This window comes from Gorilla gorilla, chromosome 5 (genome assembly GCF_029281585.2).
Source record: "Gorilla gorilla gorilla isolate KB3781 chromosome 5, NHGRI_mGorGor1-v2.1_pri, whole genome shotgun sequence".
NCBI classification, from domain to species: domain Eukaryota; kingdom Metazoa; phylum Chordata; class Mammalia; order Primates; family Hominidae; genus Gorilla; species Gorilla gorilla.
Genome location: NC_073229.2, coordinates 178,989,515 through 179,007,170, shown reverse-complemented (window position 1 = coordinate 179,007,170; position 17,656 = coordinate 178,989,515). Strand labels below are relative to the sequence as shown.

Sequence of the window (17,656 nt, the reverse complement as noted above, 5' to 3'; positions counted from 1 at the left end):
GGAGTGCTCTATGAGAAGGATTTGGAGGCTAATTCTGAGAAAGGCAGAAAAATAAAACAAAACAATGATAGCTGCCCACAGGGGTGGGGATGGAAGTGGGGGGAGAGGGTAGGGAACAAAGAACACAGGACAACCAGGTGCTATATTTCCACCATTGCTTTTCAAATACAATATACTTGAAATATCTATTGAGCTCCACGCAAAAACACCCTCAATTAACTGAGGCATCTAATGTCTCCCATACAATATGAAATTAGCCCATTAGCACAATTCTATCCCTTGATATACAGTATACATTTTACAAATTACTTAGAATATTTGTTCTGTAACTTGAATAAACTTTAGAACAAGAAGCCCGAATCATTCTAAGTATACATATGGGAGCAAAAGAGCCTGATGAAAAAGGAGGAACTTAAGTGGAGGGGATGAAAAATGCCTAAGCAAAGCTCATGCCCAAATAATTCACTGATTTGCATTAGTTTTGACATGCACATCTAAGGAGTCTTACTAATAACATTGCTTCTAGACCCTGAACACCTACAATATTGGTCCAAAGAGATTCTTTCTATAATCAAAACACTTAATTACATGTATCAAGTAAATTTTCCTTGAGGTAATCCATGAAAAAGTTTCACTTGCATAAAAAAAAAAAAAAACTTCCCTACAAAACCATCTCATATGCTTCCTGCCATCCCTTTCTTCCTGTAACTCATCTTTAGATTAATGCTTAAATTTAAGCTGTGATAACTGACTTCTCTACTTTTGAATCATCCTCCAACACCAACTGCCACAGTTAACTGTATGCTTTGTTGAAACACTGAACATAATCTCATGTAACTAAAATATTTGATTTTTAAAAATCTTAGGAATCTCAAGTGTATGGTATAATAAAGATGTACATATTTTAATATATCTGAAATGGTGGTATGTGGGGATTTAAAAAACCATATATACACAGGAAGGTGCATGTATGCATATATTATATATATATATATCACCCTCAGGAGATTCTGTATTAGTAAGTCTGTGGTGACCACCCTCTACACCCCATACCCCCACCAAAATATTTTCAGAGAGCTCCTCAGGTGTTTCTGTTATACATTTCCTGCCTGGGACCAGAAAGAGAGGACATCTCAAATTGCTTTCAATATTTATGTGCCCATATTTAAAGTATGCCTTTCCAACAACAACAACAAAAAAAAACAATCTGGGCCCTTAATTTTAAGTTCTAGTTTTAGAAAGTTTTGCTGGATATCAAGATATCTTGTTTTTAAATCTTCCATTAAAAATTATAATAATCAATATTTCTCTTCAGAAGTAATAAATTTTCAGTGTCTACAATTTGTTAGTTTAAAAGATATCATATATGAAACCACAGCATGAACAATATTAAGATTTATAATTCTCTGCCACACCGTAGTATGACTACTTGAAATAATTTAGACCTTTATTTTGCCTAATGAATATAAAGATACTTGCCTTTCTATATATTATGTAAGTAAAATATTTTTAAAGAGAAATGTTAGTTTTCTTTGTAAGTTAAAAGCCAAGTATTTTATTAATATAGCACCCAATAAAGTAATGATGATGAAGGCACATAAAGTATAACAAAGTTTTAATATGAGAATCTTCTTGTTCATTAAAGGTTGTGCCCATCATATATATATATATATATATAATATAATCTGTTAGATATATATTTGTTAGATATCTAATATATATACACAGAACAGAAAGCTTATTAGATATCTAAAGCTTATTAGATATCATATATATATTAGACATAATAGTGAGGAAAAACAAAATATTCTCTAAATCACTTGAGGTGGTGTGTGTGTGTGTGTGTGTGTGTGTGTGTACGAAAGTTTAGACTGGGACGGGTGCAGTGGCTCACACCTGTAATCCCAGTACTTTGGGAGGCTGAGGCGGGCAGATCACGAGGTCTGGAGATCAAGACCATCCTGACCAACACGGTGAAACCCCATCTCTACTAAAAATACAAAAAAAATTAGCCGGGGCGTGGTGGCAGGTGCCAGTAGTCCCAGCTACTTGGGAGGCTGAGGCAGGAGAATGGCCTGAACCTGGGAGGCGGAGCTTGCAGTGAGCGGAGATCACGCCACTGCACTCCAGCCTGGGCAACAGAGCAAGACTCCATCTCAAATAAAAAAAAAAAAAAATGTTTAGATTGGAAGAAAATTTATTCAAATTAACTGATTAACAGTAATGTTCATATATTCTCACTAAACTGAAAGTCCATTTCAATAATAAATACTGTATTTATTTGATACTAAGAAACTTCACGTTTATCTCTGAATTAGGAATGTATCTATAATCACTAGCATGTCATATTAGAAGTATTTTCTATTTCTGAATGGTGTTTCTTACAATCAACGGCACCTTATATCTCACGAAATACAGTGTTTATTTAAAAAGCACTTTTTCAAATTAAAAAGATGACTTCTCCTTTTTAAATTTACAAAACGTCCCCTAACCCCCAAACAACCCTAAATGTGTGGCTCCTTAAACTATAATCTTTTATATGAGTGAAAAATGGCAAATAAATTTAATGAAGAAACTAAACTCTCAGGACAAAAGGAACTGGTCTGGTACGAATGCAATAGCTTAAATAATGAATGCATTTTTATCTATTAAATATTATATGGAGTTACTTCCAGAGTTTTAAGTAATTTCACACTTCTAGTATTTTCATCTTCCAATACTTTCAAATTATTTGTCTACCCTTTATTGAAATAAAATTAAAATAAAGGAACATATGATGCAGATTACTCTGCTGTAAACTAAGTTTCTATCAGTGCATGCATTTGTGCTAAGAGCACAAGCTAATGTTTAATGAAATGTTTAAATACAGATAAAAATTTAAGAATTAGTGGTTCTGTTCGCTAATACTGCAGAAAGGCATATCATTCTAACATGCCACAAATTAAAACACTACATGATTTGGTGTCTAGTTATCACTGCTTGCAACACTTCAAACCAATGTATTAAAGTGGTTAGGTTACTCCTTGCACATTTCTAATTGCTAGTATTCTAGTGACAGAACTGTGACCAAAAGCATAAAAAATGTGATAGGTCCTATGCCAAATTTATCAAAGTAAGATAACCAACTTTTCTCTCCATCATTTAAAAAATGGCAAATGCAATTATGACTTTTGAAAATTCTGAATGAGGATACTCTCCTTTCACTTAAATTCTATACAACAAAAAACAAGGACAAAGAACGAGCACATGATAATTTCTTTTAACTATTTTAAAAGAGTGTCATCACACATTTCCAAAATTGGTTTCTAGATACAGTACTGACAACTGGTTAGGTAACTTTCACTACTAGAATCTTCAAACCAGTGCAATGCTTGTACATTTTTTTTTTTCAAGTACACACGTGAAGGCCCAACAGTGATAAGAAGCTTGGCATCAAAAATCACTAGAAAGGCTCATGCTTTTTATCGCTATTTAATCCAAATGACTGTCACTTAATTTTAATAATGCTAAACACAAACTAGTTTGAGAGAAATCTCAGCCAACATAATTTCCTTAAGGGCATGGCCAATATTTCCTGAACATTAAAACTTTGTACCCATGTAATAGTTTTTCCTCATTACCCTAAGGAAAAAAGAGCTGAAACCAACTCAGATTATTGATTGAATTGAATTACCTTGGAAGTAAATACCATTGAAATATTTTTACTCTTTACTTTTCTAAATAACAAAATAAATACTGTACTATTTCTGTTCAGAACTTGTAAGAAGTCTTTCATTTTTGACGAGGAACCTTAAAGTTCTTATAGCTCTCTAGGTCATCAGAGGTAGGCAAGACCAATCCAATTTTAAATGTCTGGTGTGTTCTATCATTTTTTGGAGCTATCTTTGCTTAGAAATTTTAGATAAACAGAGCAAATGATAAATTGCTGGTAAGGCATTGGAAACAAAATGACTACTCATAGAACCAAATAAAAGCCTTCCATTAGAAACTAAAAAACACCAATGGTTTTATATCTGTGTATATAAGTAAAACCTAAAAGAGAACAAATAGCAAATAAAAATTAAAAGCAAAAGCAAAAACAAACAGGAAGCCAACCCCCACTTTTTTTCCTACTCAGTTTACCTTGCAGGCTACAGTGTTAGCCAGAGCCCTACAAAACACATGATGGGTATTATGTTCCTGGTATACACATTAAATGTCTTTAAGTCCACCGGCACCACTACACATTTTGTGCAATTAAGAAATTAACTTCAGGCATGTGACCAGTGAGTACTTTAGTGTCAGTACTACCTATGCAGAATAGCAAATATAGTGTGAAACAAAGCAATGCAAGCATTTATGTGAAATTTGGCTCCATGCTAACTCTGGCTTCATGCTTACCTATATTAAAAATAGAACTGCCAAACTACCAATGTATCTCTTTATAATATCTCTTATTTTACCTTCATCAAGACCAAGAGCTTTAACTAGAACCCATGTTAATTAGCCAGATTTCTCCAATATTCTACCAGATTTAAAAGAATATTTTATTATCTAAACTTTTTCAACTTTCTATTTTCTCTGTATGTGCATGAAGACGGACATACAGAGAAACAGAGAAAAACTACACGACTTCCACAATAAACATACACAGATATTATACACATACTGAGGAGGCTGCATGATTTTTATATCAAAGTACATGCTTTTTCCACCACATAGTTCATTGTTGTTATGATAGAAAGCTTTTGCAAAAAATAAGCACATGCTAATAATAATTCAAGGTTTTAAGAATTTATAGGTTAAAAAAATACAATTCCTAGAACACTGTTATCAAACAAATAAGTTTTATTGGCATCTAAAAACAAAATTCACCCAACATTGAAACGTACTTTAATATTTATGTTGTTGTTTTCTTGTTTCTTTTTTACTCACTGCAGTATGAGGAACAAATCACAAACACTTACTTTGGAGAAACAGAGACCATAGTGTAGATTTTACAAAATCACTTTTTAAAATCTCTGTATTGTGCTCCTCAAATACCTAGAGCCAGTCTTTGCATAAAATATCACAGCTTTATCTATAACCTTAAAATTCTGCAGCAGCCTAAAGATATGGATAAGATATACCACCACTTGCTATTCTGAAATATATCTATTACCATATCCAACCTAATGATAGTATCTAAAAAATTCTTTCTTCCATAGGAAGTCTCTGACAAGCTGTTATTCATTTCCTTGACGTTAAAAGAATTTGGGGCCAACATTTATATTTTATCAGAAAAAAATTAAAAAAAAGTTTACCTACCATGTTCATATTAAGAACAATGTCTATACAAGTCAGTTGTACAATTATTTTAAGAGAAAGGTGAACATGAACATCAGATTAACTTAATTCTGGCAGACAAAAGTGAACAACTATGGTCCAGTCAGCCATTATCTATTACAGAGAGATGACAACTTTACAAAAGGTATCTTTTACCTACTGAGTGATGATTATGTCCCCTCAGTTTCTGTGCTTTCTACCACTGGTTCACTTTCTATATCAGCAACTGTGTCACTCTTCTCCTTGTTTATTTCATTTGAAGATGTCAGTTTTTCATAAAGTTCAGGATCATTCTGTACTGGTATAGGTGGTGGCTGAGCATGTCTCTCTGTATTTTCACCATTAACCTGAGGCACATTATCACCTTTTCGTTGAGAAGTGGCCCCTTCAAAATAATCAAAAACCCGAGCATGAGGAGGGGGTACCCAAGTGTTTTGAATTCTGTCTCGTCCAAGACGATTTCCATTCATTTCTCTGCAGAAATCAAAATCTCTGTCATCCCTATCCCTTTGCCTCTCCCAGGGTCTTCTGCGGTCATCAAAATCTCTGTGAACTTCTTGTCCAAATCCTCGGTTCCAAGGACCACTTCTAGGATCAAATCGATAGTTTCCAGACCGAAATCTACCTCTTTCTTCATGTAAGCCTTTTGGACCACCATAGACCGGTAGAACCCGATGCTCTCTCTCATCAAAATCTCCTCTATGCCCCCAGGGCTTCTCTGGATTAAAGCCAAAGTGGTCTCTTCGACCAAGATGATCTATACCTGGCCTCACAAGATTCTCTCTTATATCTACAGGAGGTCTTCCAAAATGATCCCTACCATCTAGTGGAGGCCGTCCAGGACCTTCTCTTGGATCTATAGGCCGCCCAACCACATCTCTAACATCCACAGGGGGAGGTCTACTAATGCTTTCCCTGGTTTCTATAGGAGGAAACCGGTAATCTCTATCTCCTTCCTGTTGAATGTTATCATTCCCAAGTGGTATCCTTTTTTCTGGGTTAGTAACATTGTCTACGCTTTGTCTTCCAGGAGCTAAAAAAGGTCTTTCTGGTTGACTAAAAATATCTCCTGGAGGAAAAGGTCCACGGGGTGGTGGATGAAGAGCTGAATCAAGTACCGATGGGGGTGGGATTCCCCGTTGGGGTGGAATTCCAGGCTGTATTAAAGGGAATCTTGGCCCAGGTGCCTGTGGTATTAGTCCCGGACGAATGTCTAACATTGGCATTGTGGGCATCCTTTGATTAGGGATACTTAAAGGGGGTAAGTTTTGAGGTCCAGCTGGTGGCTGTGTTCCCAGAAGTCCAGAAGTATTTGGAACATTTGGTGGCTGTACTCCTACAAGTCCAGAATTGTTAGGTATATTTGGGGGTAGCACTCCCAAAAGTCCAGAACTATTTGACACACTGGGTGGCTGTATTCCCAATATTCCAGAGTTATTTAGAATATTTGGTGGTTGGGCTGCAATAATCCCAGAACTACTAGAAACATTAGATGGCCGGACCCCAAGAATTTCAGAATTACTTGATACATTTGGTCTTTGGACTCCCAGAATTCCAGAATTGCTTGTCACATTTGGCGGCTGTCCTCCTAAAATTGCAGCATTACTTGAAATATCATTTGGAATCACTAAAAAAAAAAGAGAGAGAGAAAAAACTCAAAATAACAGTCAAAAGTTTCCAATAATTTTAGCTTAATCAGCTACTTGTATCCCCCAATAATCAAGGCACATTAGCTACTACATGAAATCTTTTTAAGTTAAACAGAAATGTCAGGTATTATACTGATTTTCCACCTTTAATAAAAGCCTTTCTAAACCATAATTCTTTTTTTTTTTTTTAAGAACAGGAGTGGAGGTTTAAAAGGCTTTAGGACAGGAAAGAAAGGAAAGGAAAGTATGCTTGGAAGAGACCCAAACAGGCATCAAGGTCAAGCGCCTCTAAACCATAATTCTTAATGTACCAACAGTGGGACCATGGAAAAAGGACTTACTGCTTTCAAACACCATATTTATCTTCTAGAGCTAGCTGGATAATACCTATTAGAAGTAAGTTCCCGATAGAAGTTACTCACACCCAATACTTGTTCATTTTTATCTTCCTATAAGTATACAGATTTTGTGCAGTATTATTTTGACAACACACTGAAGTAGTCCCAATAGGACAAAAAAAAGGGGGTGGTGGTGTGAGGGTCTTAATGGAAACATATTGAAATCTAGATTATCCTGAACAGAAGGCCACTTTTTCAAATAGAAATTTTAGCACACAGTGATCTCTTTTAAAAAAAAAAAAGTGCGACATTTCAGCATCTGTAGATTGAAGTGGTTACAAACGCATGCCACCCCAGAATTAAACACCAAATACAGAGAGGCAACCTCTTTTTTTAAATTTTATTATTATTATTTACCTGATCTGGTGTTTTCACCAGAAGAAATCTGGTGGTCTATAAGATGAGGTACTTTTTCTTCAGGCTCTGCCTGTTTAGTTGGAGCATTAAAAACATTTCCAGCTGGCAGAGCGGAAGTAGCAAGATTGCTGGCAACAGAACCGCCTGGTATAACAAGGCTACCAAATCCAACATCTTTCACAGTTTCCGGTGTCATGGATAATGACGGCTGCACTAAAGCTGTTTAAAGAGGAGAAAAATATATTTCAGATTTAATGAGTCAATTCATGTGCTGAGTTTTCTGGCAGTTTGAGTATTTAATTTAATGGCATCTCTGTATTACTAAGCACATTATATAATAACCAATGCTCAAATGACAAAAGGAGTCATCATGAATAGGCTAAATTACATTTAGAAAGCTTTATCCAAAAATAGGGAAAACTAACAATTTTCAGAAATATTTCACCAAAGATGTTAAGACCAGCACTCAAAAAAAGTAAATTCTGGCCGGGCGCGGTGGCTCACGCCTGTAATCCCAGCACTTTGGGAGGCCGAGGCGGGTGGATCACGAGGTCAGGAGATCGAGACCATCCTGGCTAACACGGTGAAACCCCGTCTCTACTAAAAATACTAAAAATTAGCCGGGCGTGGTGGCGGGCGCCTGTAGTCCCAGCTACTCGGGAGGCTGAGGCAGGAGAATGGCGTGAACCCAGGAGGCGGAGCTTGCAGTGAGCCGAGATCGCGCCACTGCACTCCAGCCTGGGCGACAGAGCGAGACTCCGTCTCAAAAAAAAAAAAAAAAAAAAAAAAAGTAAATTCTAGTGACAAAAAAATTAATAGTTTTCTAGGAATGCCAGATAAAGTGAATGTCTAAACATACAGAAATGACTAGTGCAGACTGAAATGTATGAGTATGAAAATCTGTCCAATCCCCCTGCAATTACAATGTACTAGGGTCCTAACATTCATTTAACATTACCTTTTGTCAGATGAAGTTAGAAACTCATCAGATGAGAATACATAAGGTGGACTACAAATATGAAGCTATAAACTTTCCATCTTAAAGAATGGGTATAAATATCCCTAAGTGCATTTGTCACACATATTAAAAAACACAACCAGAGGAATACAAAATAATTACACAATTAAAATTTTTAGCCCAATATGTCACTTAGAATGCCGTAAAATCATACTTGGAGAACTTAGGAAATGTTTTATCTTCATATGTAACTCTAGATTACCTGAACAAACTGTTAGCATACAACAGAGCTACAAAAATAAAAACACCTGTGGTCATGCACAAGAATTAAGAGAATTAAATGAGACAGCAAAGGCAATTTGGATAGCATCTGGCACACAACTATTTCTCTTTTTCCATTAATTAACTGCAGATTTTCCAAAATTAGCGGACTAGGAAAAAATTGGGAGGTTGGCCCTAGGGTAAGCCTCTGTGAATAGTGAATTCAGAAATGACTTCTGAACACTTTGTCTAATTTTCAGAAAGAATAAACAATTCTTCCTAATGAACCAACAATAACAAAAAGAAAGACTTTTAAACCTATCTTTTTTTTGAGACAGAGTCTCGCTCGGTTGCCAGGCTAGAGTGCAGTAGCGTGATCTTGGCTCACTGCAACCTCCACCTCCTGGGTTCAAGTGATTCTCCTGCCTCAGCCTCCCGAGTAGCTGGGATTACAGGCGTGCGCCACCACACCTGGCTAATTTCTCTATTTTTAACGGAGACGGGGTTTCACCATGTTGGCCAGGCTGGTCTGAAACTTCTGACCTCGAGTGATCCACCCACCTCAGCCTCCCAAAGTACTGAGATTACAGGCATCAGCCACCATGCCCGGCCAAATTTTAAAGCTATGTAAACACTGAAAGGGAGAAAAAGTTTAAGAATACAAGGAAAATGAATTAGATAATCAAAAGTTAAAACCTTTATATATCACATACACTCTTCAGGTCTAATTTTTGAGGTAGGCTTGCCTGAATTACTAAAGGTTTTTTCAGAAGCTTGGAGAATTACTGTAGATAAAGAGTACACTAGAATGAAAAAATTATTAAAAGGGTATATTTAGCATGTCTGTAACGTCCAATGATAGAAAAAAGGAAATGAATAAATGTCTATATTTACTGTTGCATTGCATTACTTTTGAAATGTCTATTCTAGTAAAGAAAATACAGATATCAAAACCAAGTAAGCTAGAGTGTATATCCCATTAAAATGTAAAAAAAAAAAAAAAAAATCACTTATGAAACTGGCACCACAACTACAAAGAAAAGATTTATTTCAGGTAACCCTGATACACAGTAATTTGATTATACATTTTTTATTAAACTTTTATGTTCAGGGGTACATGTGCAGGTTCGTCATATAGGTAAACTTGTGTTTGTTATATAGGTTACTCATGTAACAAACAAATATTTATAGATACCTGCACATGTACCCCTAGTTATGATTATACACCTTTGGGATAAAAAAAAGTGGCAGAAAAATCTTAGTGTCATCTGGTAGCCTTGTTGGCAGTAACACTACTTTTAAACTACTATGTGTATGTCTATATTGTATGAAAATGAAAAGCAATCATGTTACTGTTTTCAGTATATGAGAACACAAGCAAATATAAAAATCAAAGTAGCTAATTTGTTTAATAATACTTCATATTCATTTTTTTCTGTTCAAAATGCACATTTTCTAGTTTTGTCCACTAAAAATTCCTAGACTCGACGAAAACCCAAGAGCAAAATGAGAATCTAGTACCCAGACTGAATTCTCTAGATACCATACCCCAACTGGAGAAATGGCTGATTCTCAGATTGGAGGGAGGGAAACACAAGATTTGTCTGGGATATACTGGGCCAAAAAGCTACGTAGCTCTCAAAACTAATGTGACAGGGAGGCAACACAGGTCTCCCACCGTCCAAAGATGAAACAATTTACACTTCAAAAACAAAAAAAATGCAACTGACTAGAAGTAAAAATCCATTAATCCATAAATACTAAAGAAACTGAAGGAGAAAAAGAAAAGGGAGAGAGGGACAAGGGAGGAGAAGATGAGGAGAAATAAGAGAAATCTCTCTTTGGTCACTGGGTATCACTGGAAATACCTATAGATCTCATGACTCTGAGAAATGGCAATTAAAGAAAAAAATAGCATCTACCCTGACTTTCCTGTACAAACCACACTTCAAGGTAACTAAGTAACCATTACCTGATTAAGGAAAACTTTTTCTTCATTTAAGTTAAGAAACATGGAAGGAATTACACATTTAGAAAGATCACCACTCTGCAACTAATAAAAAGTAGCTAAGAAACAATGATCAATGGATGAAAGGAAATGTTTTTAATGACCAGGTTCCACTGTTCCACTCAATGTTCTGATCAATCTTAACATCATTAAAAGGGGAACAAAACACCAAGAGTGAATCAAAATGCAAACTAAGGACTTTGGGTGATAATGATTTGTCAATATAGGCTGGCTAATTGTAATATACGTACCACTCTGGTGGAGGATGTTGATAATGAGAGCCTGTGCAAGTGTGGTGGGTGGGGGCTTATGGGAATCCTCTGTACTTTTGGCTCCATTTTGCTGTGAACCTAAAAAACTGCTCTAAAAAATAAAGTTTTACACCGCCCCCGCCGCCCCAAAAAAGGCGTAGGGCGGGAGGACAAAAAGGCACTGCAAGACTTCTGATGTGATAGATAATACCAATCCTACAGCATTTTGCTTCTCAAGTATTCTTGCTAAAACAGGTGAACCGGAATCTAAGCAAGCCTTTGGTGCTAACTTCCATTTTACGGGAAATGCAAAGACAGTAATTTCAGTACCACAAAGAAGCAAAAAACCAAATCCATTATTTAAGCTCTTATATACAGAATGAACTGTTTCTTCAACAAGTCATGAAGCATTAAGAAAAGGAAGGGAGGACTAGGGCAGGACTGCACTAACATTAAGACATTTAATACACACAGCAAAACAAAAAACACACAAATAGGATGAGAGGACCTTCTCTGAATTTTGACTAAAATAAAACCAATCATAAGAGTTTAAGACAACCAAGCAAATTTCAATAAGAACTGTCATTTACTGTTAGTATTTTAGAAATTATCTAACATGCATTTGTCTTAAAGCTTTCATAATAAAAATATTAACGGTAATTCACAAGAATGAGAACTGACACACTAAAATTAACACTACCATGAATAAAGAAAACTCTGAAAGTAGAAAACTTACATGTTGGTACTACTGGTGGAATTGTAGGGGGTGGCACAACAGGTGGGGGAACTGGAGGCGGCATGAAACCTAGATGGAAAAAAAAACCCCAAAAAATAGCACAAGAAAAATTACTTATTTTAAATCAAAGATTCCAATAGCTACAAATGAAACTTCATATTCTTAAAATGGACTACAACCTCATATTTATATATATTTTTTCTATTTTAGAAATGGCTTTTATATACGCTGCCTTATTTGATCCCTAATAAGCTAGGTAAAGCAAACAGATCCTGATTTATGAGAACATCCTATTTATTTACTCATCCAAGTCCCGTAGCATGCTCTACGGTGCTGTAAAATCAAAAATTAATAGGAGCCAGGTAAACTGTTTATATATGCCATTTTACTTATTTGATACGTGTGTTTACTCACTAGATCAAAATATTTCCGTTAACTCTGGATAACACTATATTATGTTTTAAGCACTGAAGTAAATCTTCAATTTAATATTGGCTTTTTAATGATTTCAATTAAATTATTAATTTTAGATACCGAGTCTATGTTTCCCAGGCTGGTCTCAAACTCCTGGGCTCAAACAATCCTGCTACTTCAGCCTCCCGAGTAGCTGGGACCAGAAGCACACACCATGGCACTCGGCTTCTTAATCATTTTAAATACCACACTATAAATTTGCTTCTTTGCATTTTTTGAAATATAAAGCTACCATTACATTCAACTAGAAAATAGTGACTAAAATAATTCTAAACTATAAAATCTACTTTGGTATTCGAGGTTTGTTCCTCCTCTCACAATCCTGATTATAACTAAATTTTGTGGTAAATTATATGATACACATATTTAATTTTATTTTTAATAAAATATACCTTTTGTACATTTTAAAAAGTGGCTAAAAATAAGGAAAGAATAAAAATACATGATTTTTCAACAAATTAATAAGGAACAATGACTTTAATAAAGCCTATCTGGTTATGATTTTTGAAATAATCACTTAAAAAATCTTCTGAAATATTTAATTTTGAAATCACAAATACAGAAAATTAACAAACTTTTCAATATTTAAAATAAAGTTACTAAAATCTGTATCAATTTCCAATTACACATTAAACTGTAATTTAGAACACTTACAACATGACCTATAAATTACAACCATTCTCAAATTTATTTTTTAGTCTTGCTAAAAACTCTACCCAACATCTAAGAACTTAAGTTACAGAAGTCAACATACCGTATTTCTTCTCTTATAATATGCAAATTCATGAATTCAAATACATTTTAATTTGGAAAAACTATATATATATATTGTTTTGACCTAATAAACTTTGATAACAAAATTCTTGAGTTAGAGTTTCTAGGTAAAGACTATAACTTAAATGCATATCTCATCAATATGCGTATATAATTGCTTATATAGTTTAAGATGGAGCTTTTAGGCTGTGCGTGGTGGCTCATACCTGTAATCCCAGCACTTTGGGAGGTTGAGGTGGGAAGATCACTTGCTTCCAGGAGTTCACAAGTATCTCTCCACCTCTCCATCATTCTTCTAACCTAACTTCCCATGGTCTAATAATAAAAGCTTTTTTTTTTTTTTTTGAGACAGGGTCTCACTCTGTCACCCATGCTGGAGTGTAGTGGTGCGAACACAGTTCACTGTAGCCTCCACCTCCTGGGCTCAAGCCTCCTGGGTAGCTGGGACTACAGGTGTGTACCACCTCACCTGGCTTCTTTCTTATTTTTTGTACAGACAGGGTGTCACTCTGTTCCTGGGCTGGTCTTGCACTCCTGCACCCAAGCAATCCTCCCACCTCAACCTCCCAAAGTGCTGGGATTACGGGTGTCAGCTACCATGCCCGGCCTAAAAGCTCTATCTTAAACTATATATTTAAGTTGTGTTTAAGTAATCTATAGTTTTGACCTGGAAAAATCTAATTCAAGAAACTTTTTTTGTTTATCAGTAACGTATTAGGTCAGTACTTGCTTTGGCAGCACATACCCTAAAACTGGAATGATACAGTGATTAGCATGGCTCTTGTGCAAGGATGACACACAAATTTGTGAAGTGTTCCACATTTAAAGAATAAAAATAATTTATTAGGTGAAAACAAAGTATTACAAATTCAATTAGCCTTTTAAATATAATTTCTAATGTCAAAATGGAGCCTACTGATTCTTAGGAGGGACAATGTAAATTTTCTGATGAAATGCTGATGATTATTAGAGAACTTTCACATAAAAACTGCAATGGAAATTTTACATTAAGAGTAATAATTCTTTTTTTTTTTTTTTTTTTTACCTTTTTTTCTTTTTGAGACAAAGTAATTGCTCTGTTACCCAGGCTGGAGCACAGTGGTGTGATCTTGGCTCACTGCAACCTCTGCCTCCCGGGTTCAAGCAATCCTCCCAACTCAGGTCCTGAGTAGCGGGATAACAGGTGTGTGCCACCAACCTGGCTAATTTTTTTTTTTTTTTTTTTGTATTTTTAGTACAGATGGGATTTCACCATGTTGGCCAGGCTGGTCTCAAACTCCTGACCTCAAGTGATCTGCCCACCTTGGCCTCCCTAAGTGCTGGGATTACAGATGTGAGCCACCATGCCCGGCCATGGTTTTCAATTATTCTAAAGAAATTCAATATTTCTCTGTCAGTGCTGCTTCTCCCACCAACCTGCATCCAGAGAACAAGTTAGAAAATAAAATTCTCTGGCCCCTACCACAGACCGAGTAAAGCAAAAACAGTGGAGGCTGGGCCCAGCAATCTGTGCTTTAACAAGCCTATGCATGCTAAGGTCTCAGAACCACTGCTCTATGGTACTTAAATCTGGAAGAAAAACAACTTAAATGATAATCCAAATAGAGTTCAAATATTAAAACAAAAATTCCTTACCAGGTGGTGGTTGTGAAGGGTTAAAACTTGCTCTTAAAAAAGGAGGTGGAGGGATTGGACTGAATCCAGGAGGAGGAACCGGCATCGACACAGGAAATGCTGGTGGGACTAAACTAACTGTAGGCACGGCTGGCGCCACTGGAATCTTTTGTGGATAGACAAAAAAATTCACTCATCAGTTTATTCACCTGCATCTTCGAACAACTAAAGGTAAATTATTCTATTTCTCTTTCAGGATGGTAACAAATACTACTAAAAAGGGTTTTATGCCCCCTTTTTGTATACTTGCAAGTGAACCTACTTAGGGTAAAAACAAGGCAATGTTATTCAACAGATAGTTTTTACTTGGAGATTATGAATTTGATCTTACACTCAAGTGATGTAAACTAATGGTCACCTAGTTCAACACTGAATTTTATGCTCCATTTTAAACTGCCATCTCCCACTCAGTAATACCTGTTATGCAACCTAACCACCATTAGGAAACATGTCAATAACAGCTTTAGAATGGCCTAAATTTCTCATAATTTATTTTCTAATCCTAGCATAAGTACCTTTTACTCACTCTAGGTAATGTCGCAAGTATTCATCTGCACCACAGCTTTACCTCTCCTGTAAATTTCACATTACATCAAGTGTCTATTCAACATCCCAATTGTGCTGACAGAAAGATACTTCTACCTAACAACACGTATGAAACAACTGATTTTCCAGTCGTCCTTCCCAAAAGAACTCTTATCACAGTCTTTCCCAGTCTCAGATAATGGTAACTCTATCTTTCCAATTTCTTGGACCAAAAACCTTGCCTCTGCTTTTGCTCATAATAACCCCAAATCCAATCGTACCAGAAAAGTCCTGTTGGCTACAACACCTTCAAAATACACCTAGTATCTGACCATTTCTCATTACCTCCACTATTTTCTCATTACCTCCAGTGCAATAGACACTCCAGAAGTCTATTCTGAGCCACCACCAGCTCTCATCTGGATTGCTACAACTGTCTTTTAACTGGTCTCCCTGCTCAAAGCTCACTACAGCCTATTCTCAAAATAGTAACCAGTGCAATCCTTTAAAACTGTAAGCCAGATCAAGTCACTCCTCTGCTCAAAATCCTCCAGTGACTCCTCATCTTTCTCTCTTTCTGTCACATGTAAAGACCCACCATCCATCTCATTCCAAGTGAAAGCCAAAGTCCTTAGAGAGGACTGGCTTTATTCTAGCCCACTTAACACTCCTGGACCACACCAACCATATTCCTGGTGTGGGACCTTTGCACTGGTTGTTGCCTCTGAACAGAATGTTCATCATCAGATATCCACATGGTTAATTCCCTTGGTGCTTTTAAGTCATTGCTGAAATTTCTCATTCTCAATTAGGTCTATCCTCACCATTCTGTTTAAAATAGATCAGCCTTACGCTACTTTTTTCCTTCCATAGGATCTCATAATCATATTTATTTTACGTTTTCTGTCACCACTATTGAGAATAAAAGCTCCAAAAGGGCAGAGATTTCTGGGGGTTTTTCACTGACACCTAGAAGAGTGAGTGTCACAGAGCCAGTACTCAATAAATATTTGTTCAATAAACAAACATATTTAAATATGAATGACATCATTTCTAAAAATAATTTTTCAAAAAATTTTAATCAAACTCATTAAAATAACTTACTGTTCTATCAATTTGACTCCTCAGAAAAACATGAACCTAAAAAAATCCTCTGAGTTTTCAGAAACAATATTTCCATATTTACCTTTATTTTAAACCTACGGTGTTTATAGCACAATGATACCACAGCATTAGCAGACTTTTTTTTTATTTAAAAGAAATATTCTTTTCCCTAACACTACTGACAAACATTTATTCTGATATGGAGATTTTCATTCCGGTTTTATAAAGTAAATACATGATTAAAAACAGAAATGTAAAACAACACAAGAAAAAAAAAAAACCCCACTTCAACACTAACCTGCAACATAGCAACAGGAGGAGGGAAAACCTCTGCCTGGGTTGTGACCACTGTCTCCTTTTCAACTGGAGTTGGGCTCTGAGTTGTCTGGACCGTCTCTTTAACAGGTTCTGAGCTTTTCACAGTTTCCCACTCTAAACAAAATATTTGAAATTGATTTCCTTTGGATAGGTGCAACTTTTCATTTTCTTCTTTGTATTCATTTATTTCACATCTAAATCCTTCATCTACCTTGGCACATCTTTAAGATATATCCACAACTGTAGGTGCCACTCTAGATTTCTGCCCAGATTAATCTGATTAGGATACTATGGAGTTCAAAAAACCATGACACATGAGACGCAAAGGAAAGACACTAAAATATTTCATCTAAAGAAAACACTTAGAAGAGGTACAATAGATATGTATCTCAATGGCTGGCTGATATAAGAGGAACTAACCGTACTCAATTTTTTATCACAAAATACAACAAAGGAAGACCAACTAGGAGAGTATTAATCCAATACAATAAAATCCTTCTGAAAACACAGCTATGCAAAAAGAGAACAAAGAAGCTCTAATGGTTCCTCTCTCATGCTTCTCCATCTCATTCAAAGTAAAGATCAAGAAAGACAAATAAGATTTACATGACTTTGCCCCTCTGTACTTATCTGCCTTGATCTCCTACTACTCATTCCTCACTCACTCTGCGCAAGCTATAATGGTCTTCTTATTTTTGAATACAAACATGGCACTTGCTGTTCCCTCCATATAGAATGCTCTTTCCCCAGATGGCTGCCTGCCTTACCCTTTCGAATATCACATTCTCCATCAGATCTTCTACAACCACATAAAAACTGCAATACCTCCACACCCACACTGCCCATCTCCCTTCCCTGATTTTTT

General features: G+C 35.9%; 1 protein-coding gene and 1 non-coding gene across 24 annotated transcripts in view; one reads left to right on the top strand and one right to left on the bottom strand.

Moving 5' to 3' along the window:
• Nucleotides 1-17,656, bottom strand: part of SCAF8 (SR-related CTD associated factor 8) — a 255,439-nt gene that overhangs the window by 149,506 nt on the left and 88,277 nt on the right. For 15 of the 23 annotated variants that reach the window (XR_008680904.2, XR_010134406.1, XR_008680900.2 and 12 more), the window contains 5 exons: nt 16,772-16,905; nt 14,806-14,950; nt 11,923-11,991; nt 7,709-7,927; nt 5,461-6,931 (listed from right to left, as the gene is read on the bottom strand). Coding sequence is in view for 15 of the 23 variants with exons in the window: in XM_055391096.2 (XP_055247071.1) it covers nt 5,475-6,931; nt 7,709-7,927; nt 11,923-11,991; nt 14,806-14,950; nt 16,772-16,905 (2,024 nt within the window). In the remaining 8 variants the exon portion in view is untranslated. Of the gene's footprint in view, nt 1-4,809; nt 6,932-7,708; nt 7,928-11,922; nt 11,992-14,805; nt 14,951-16,771; nt 16,906-17,656 lie in introns of those variants that run through there. The other 8 variants (XM_004044868.4, XM_055391098.2, XM_055391100.2 and 5 more) reach the window with 1 other exon arrangement.
• Nucleotides 13,893-13,996, top strand: LOC115935095 (U6 spliceosomal RNA). Its single transcript, XR_004070806.2, has one exon. It is a non-coding gene; the product is annotated as a U6 spliceosomal RNA (small nuclear RNA).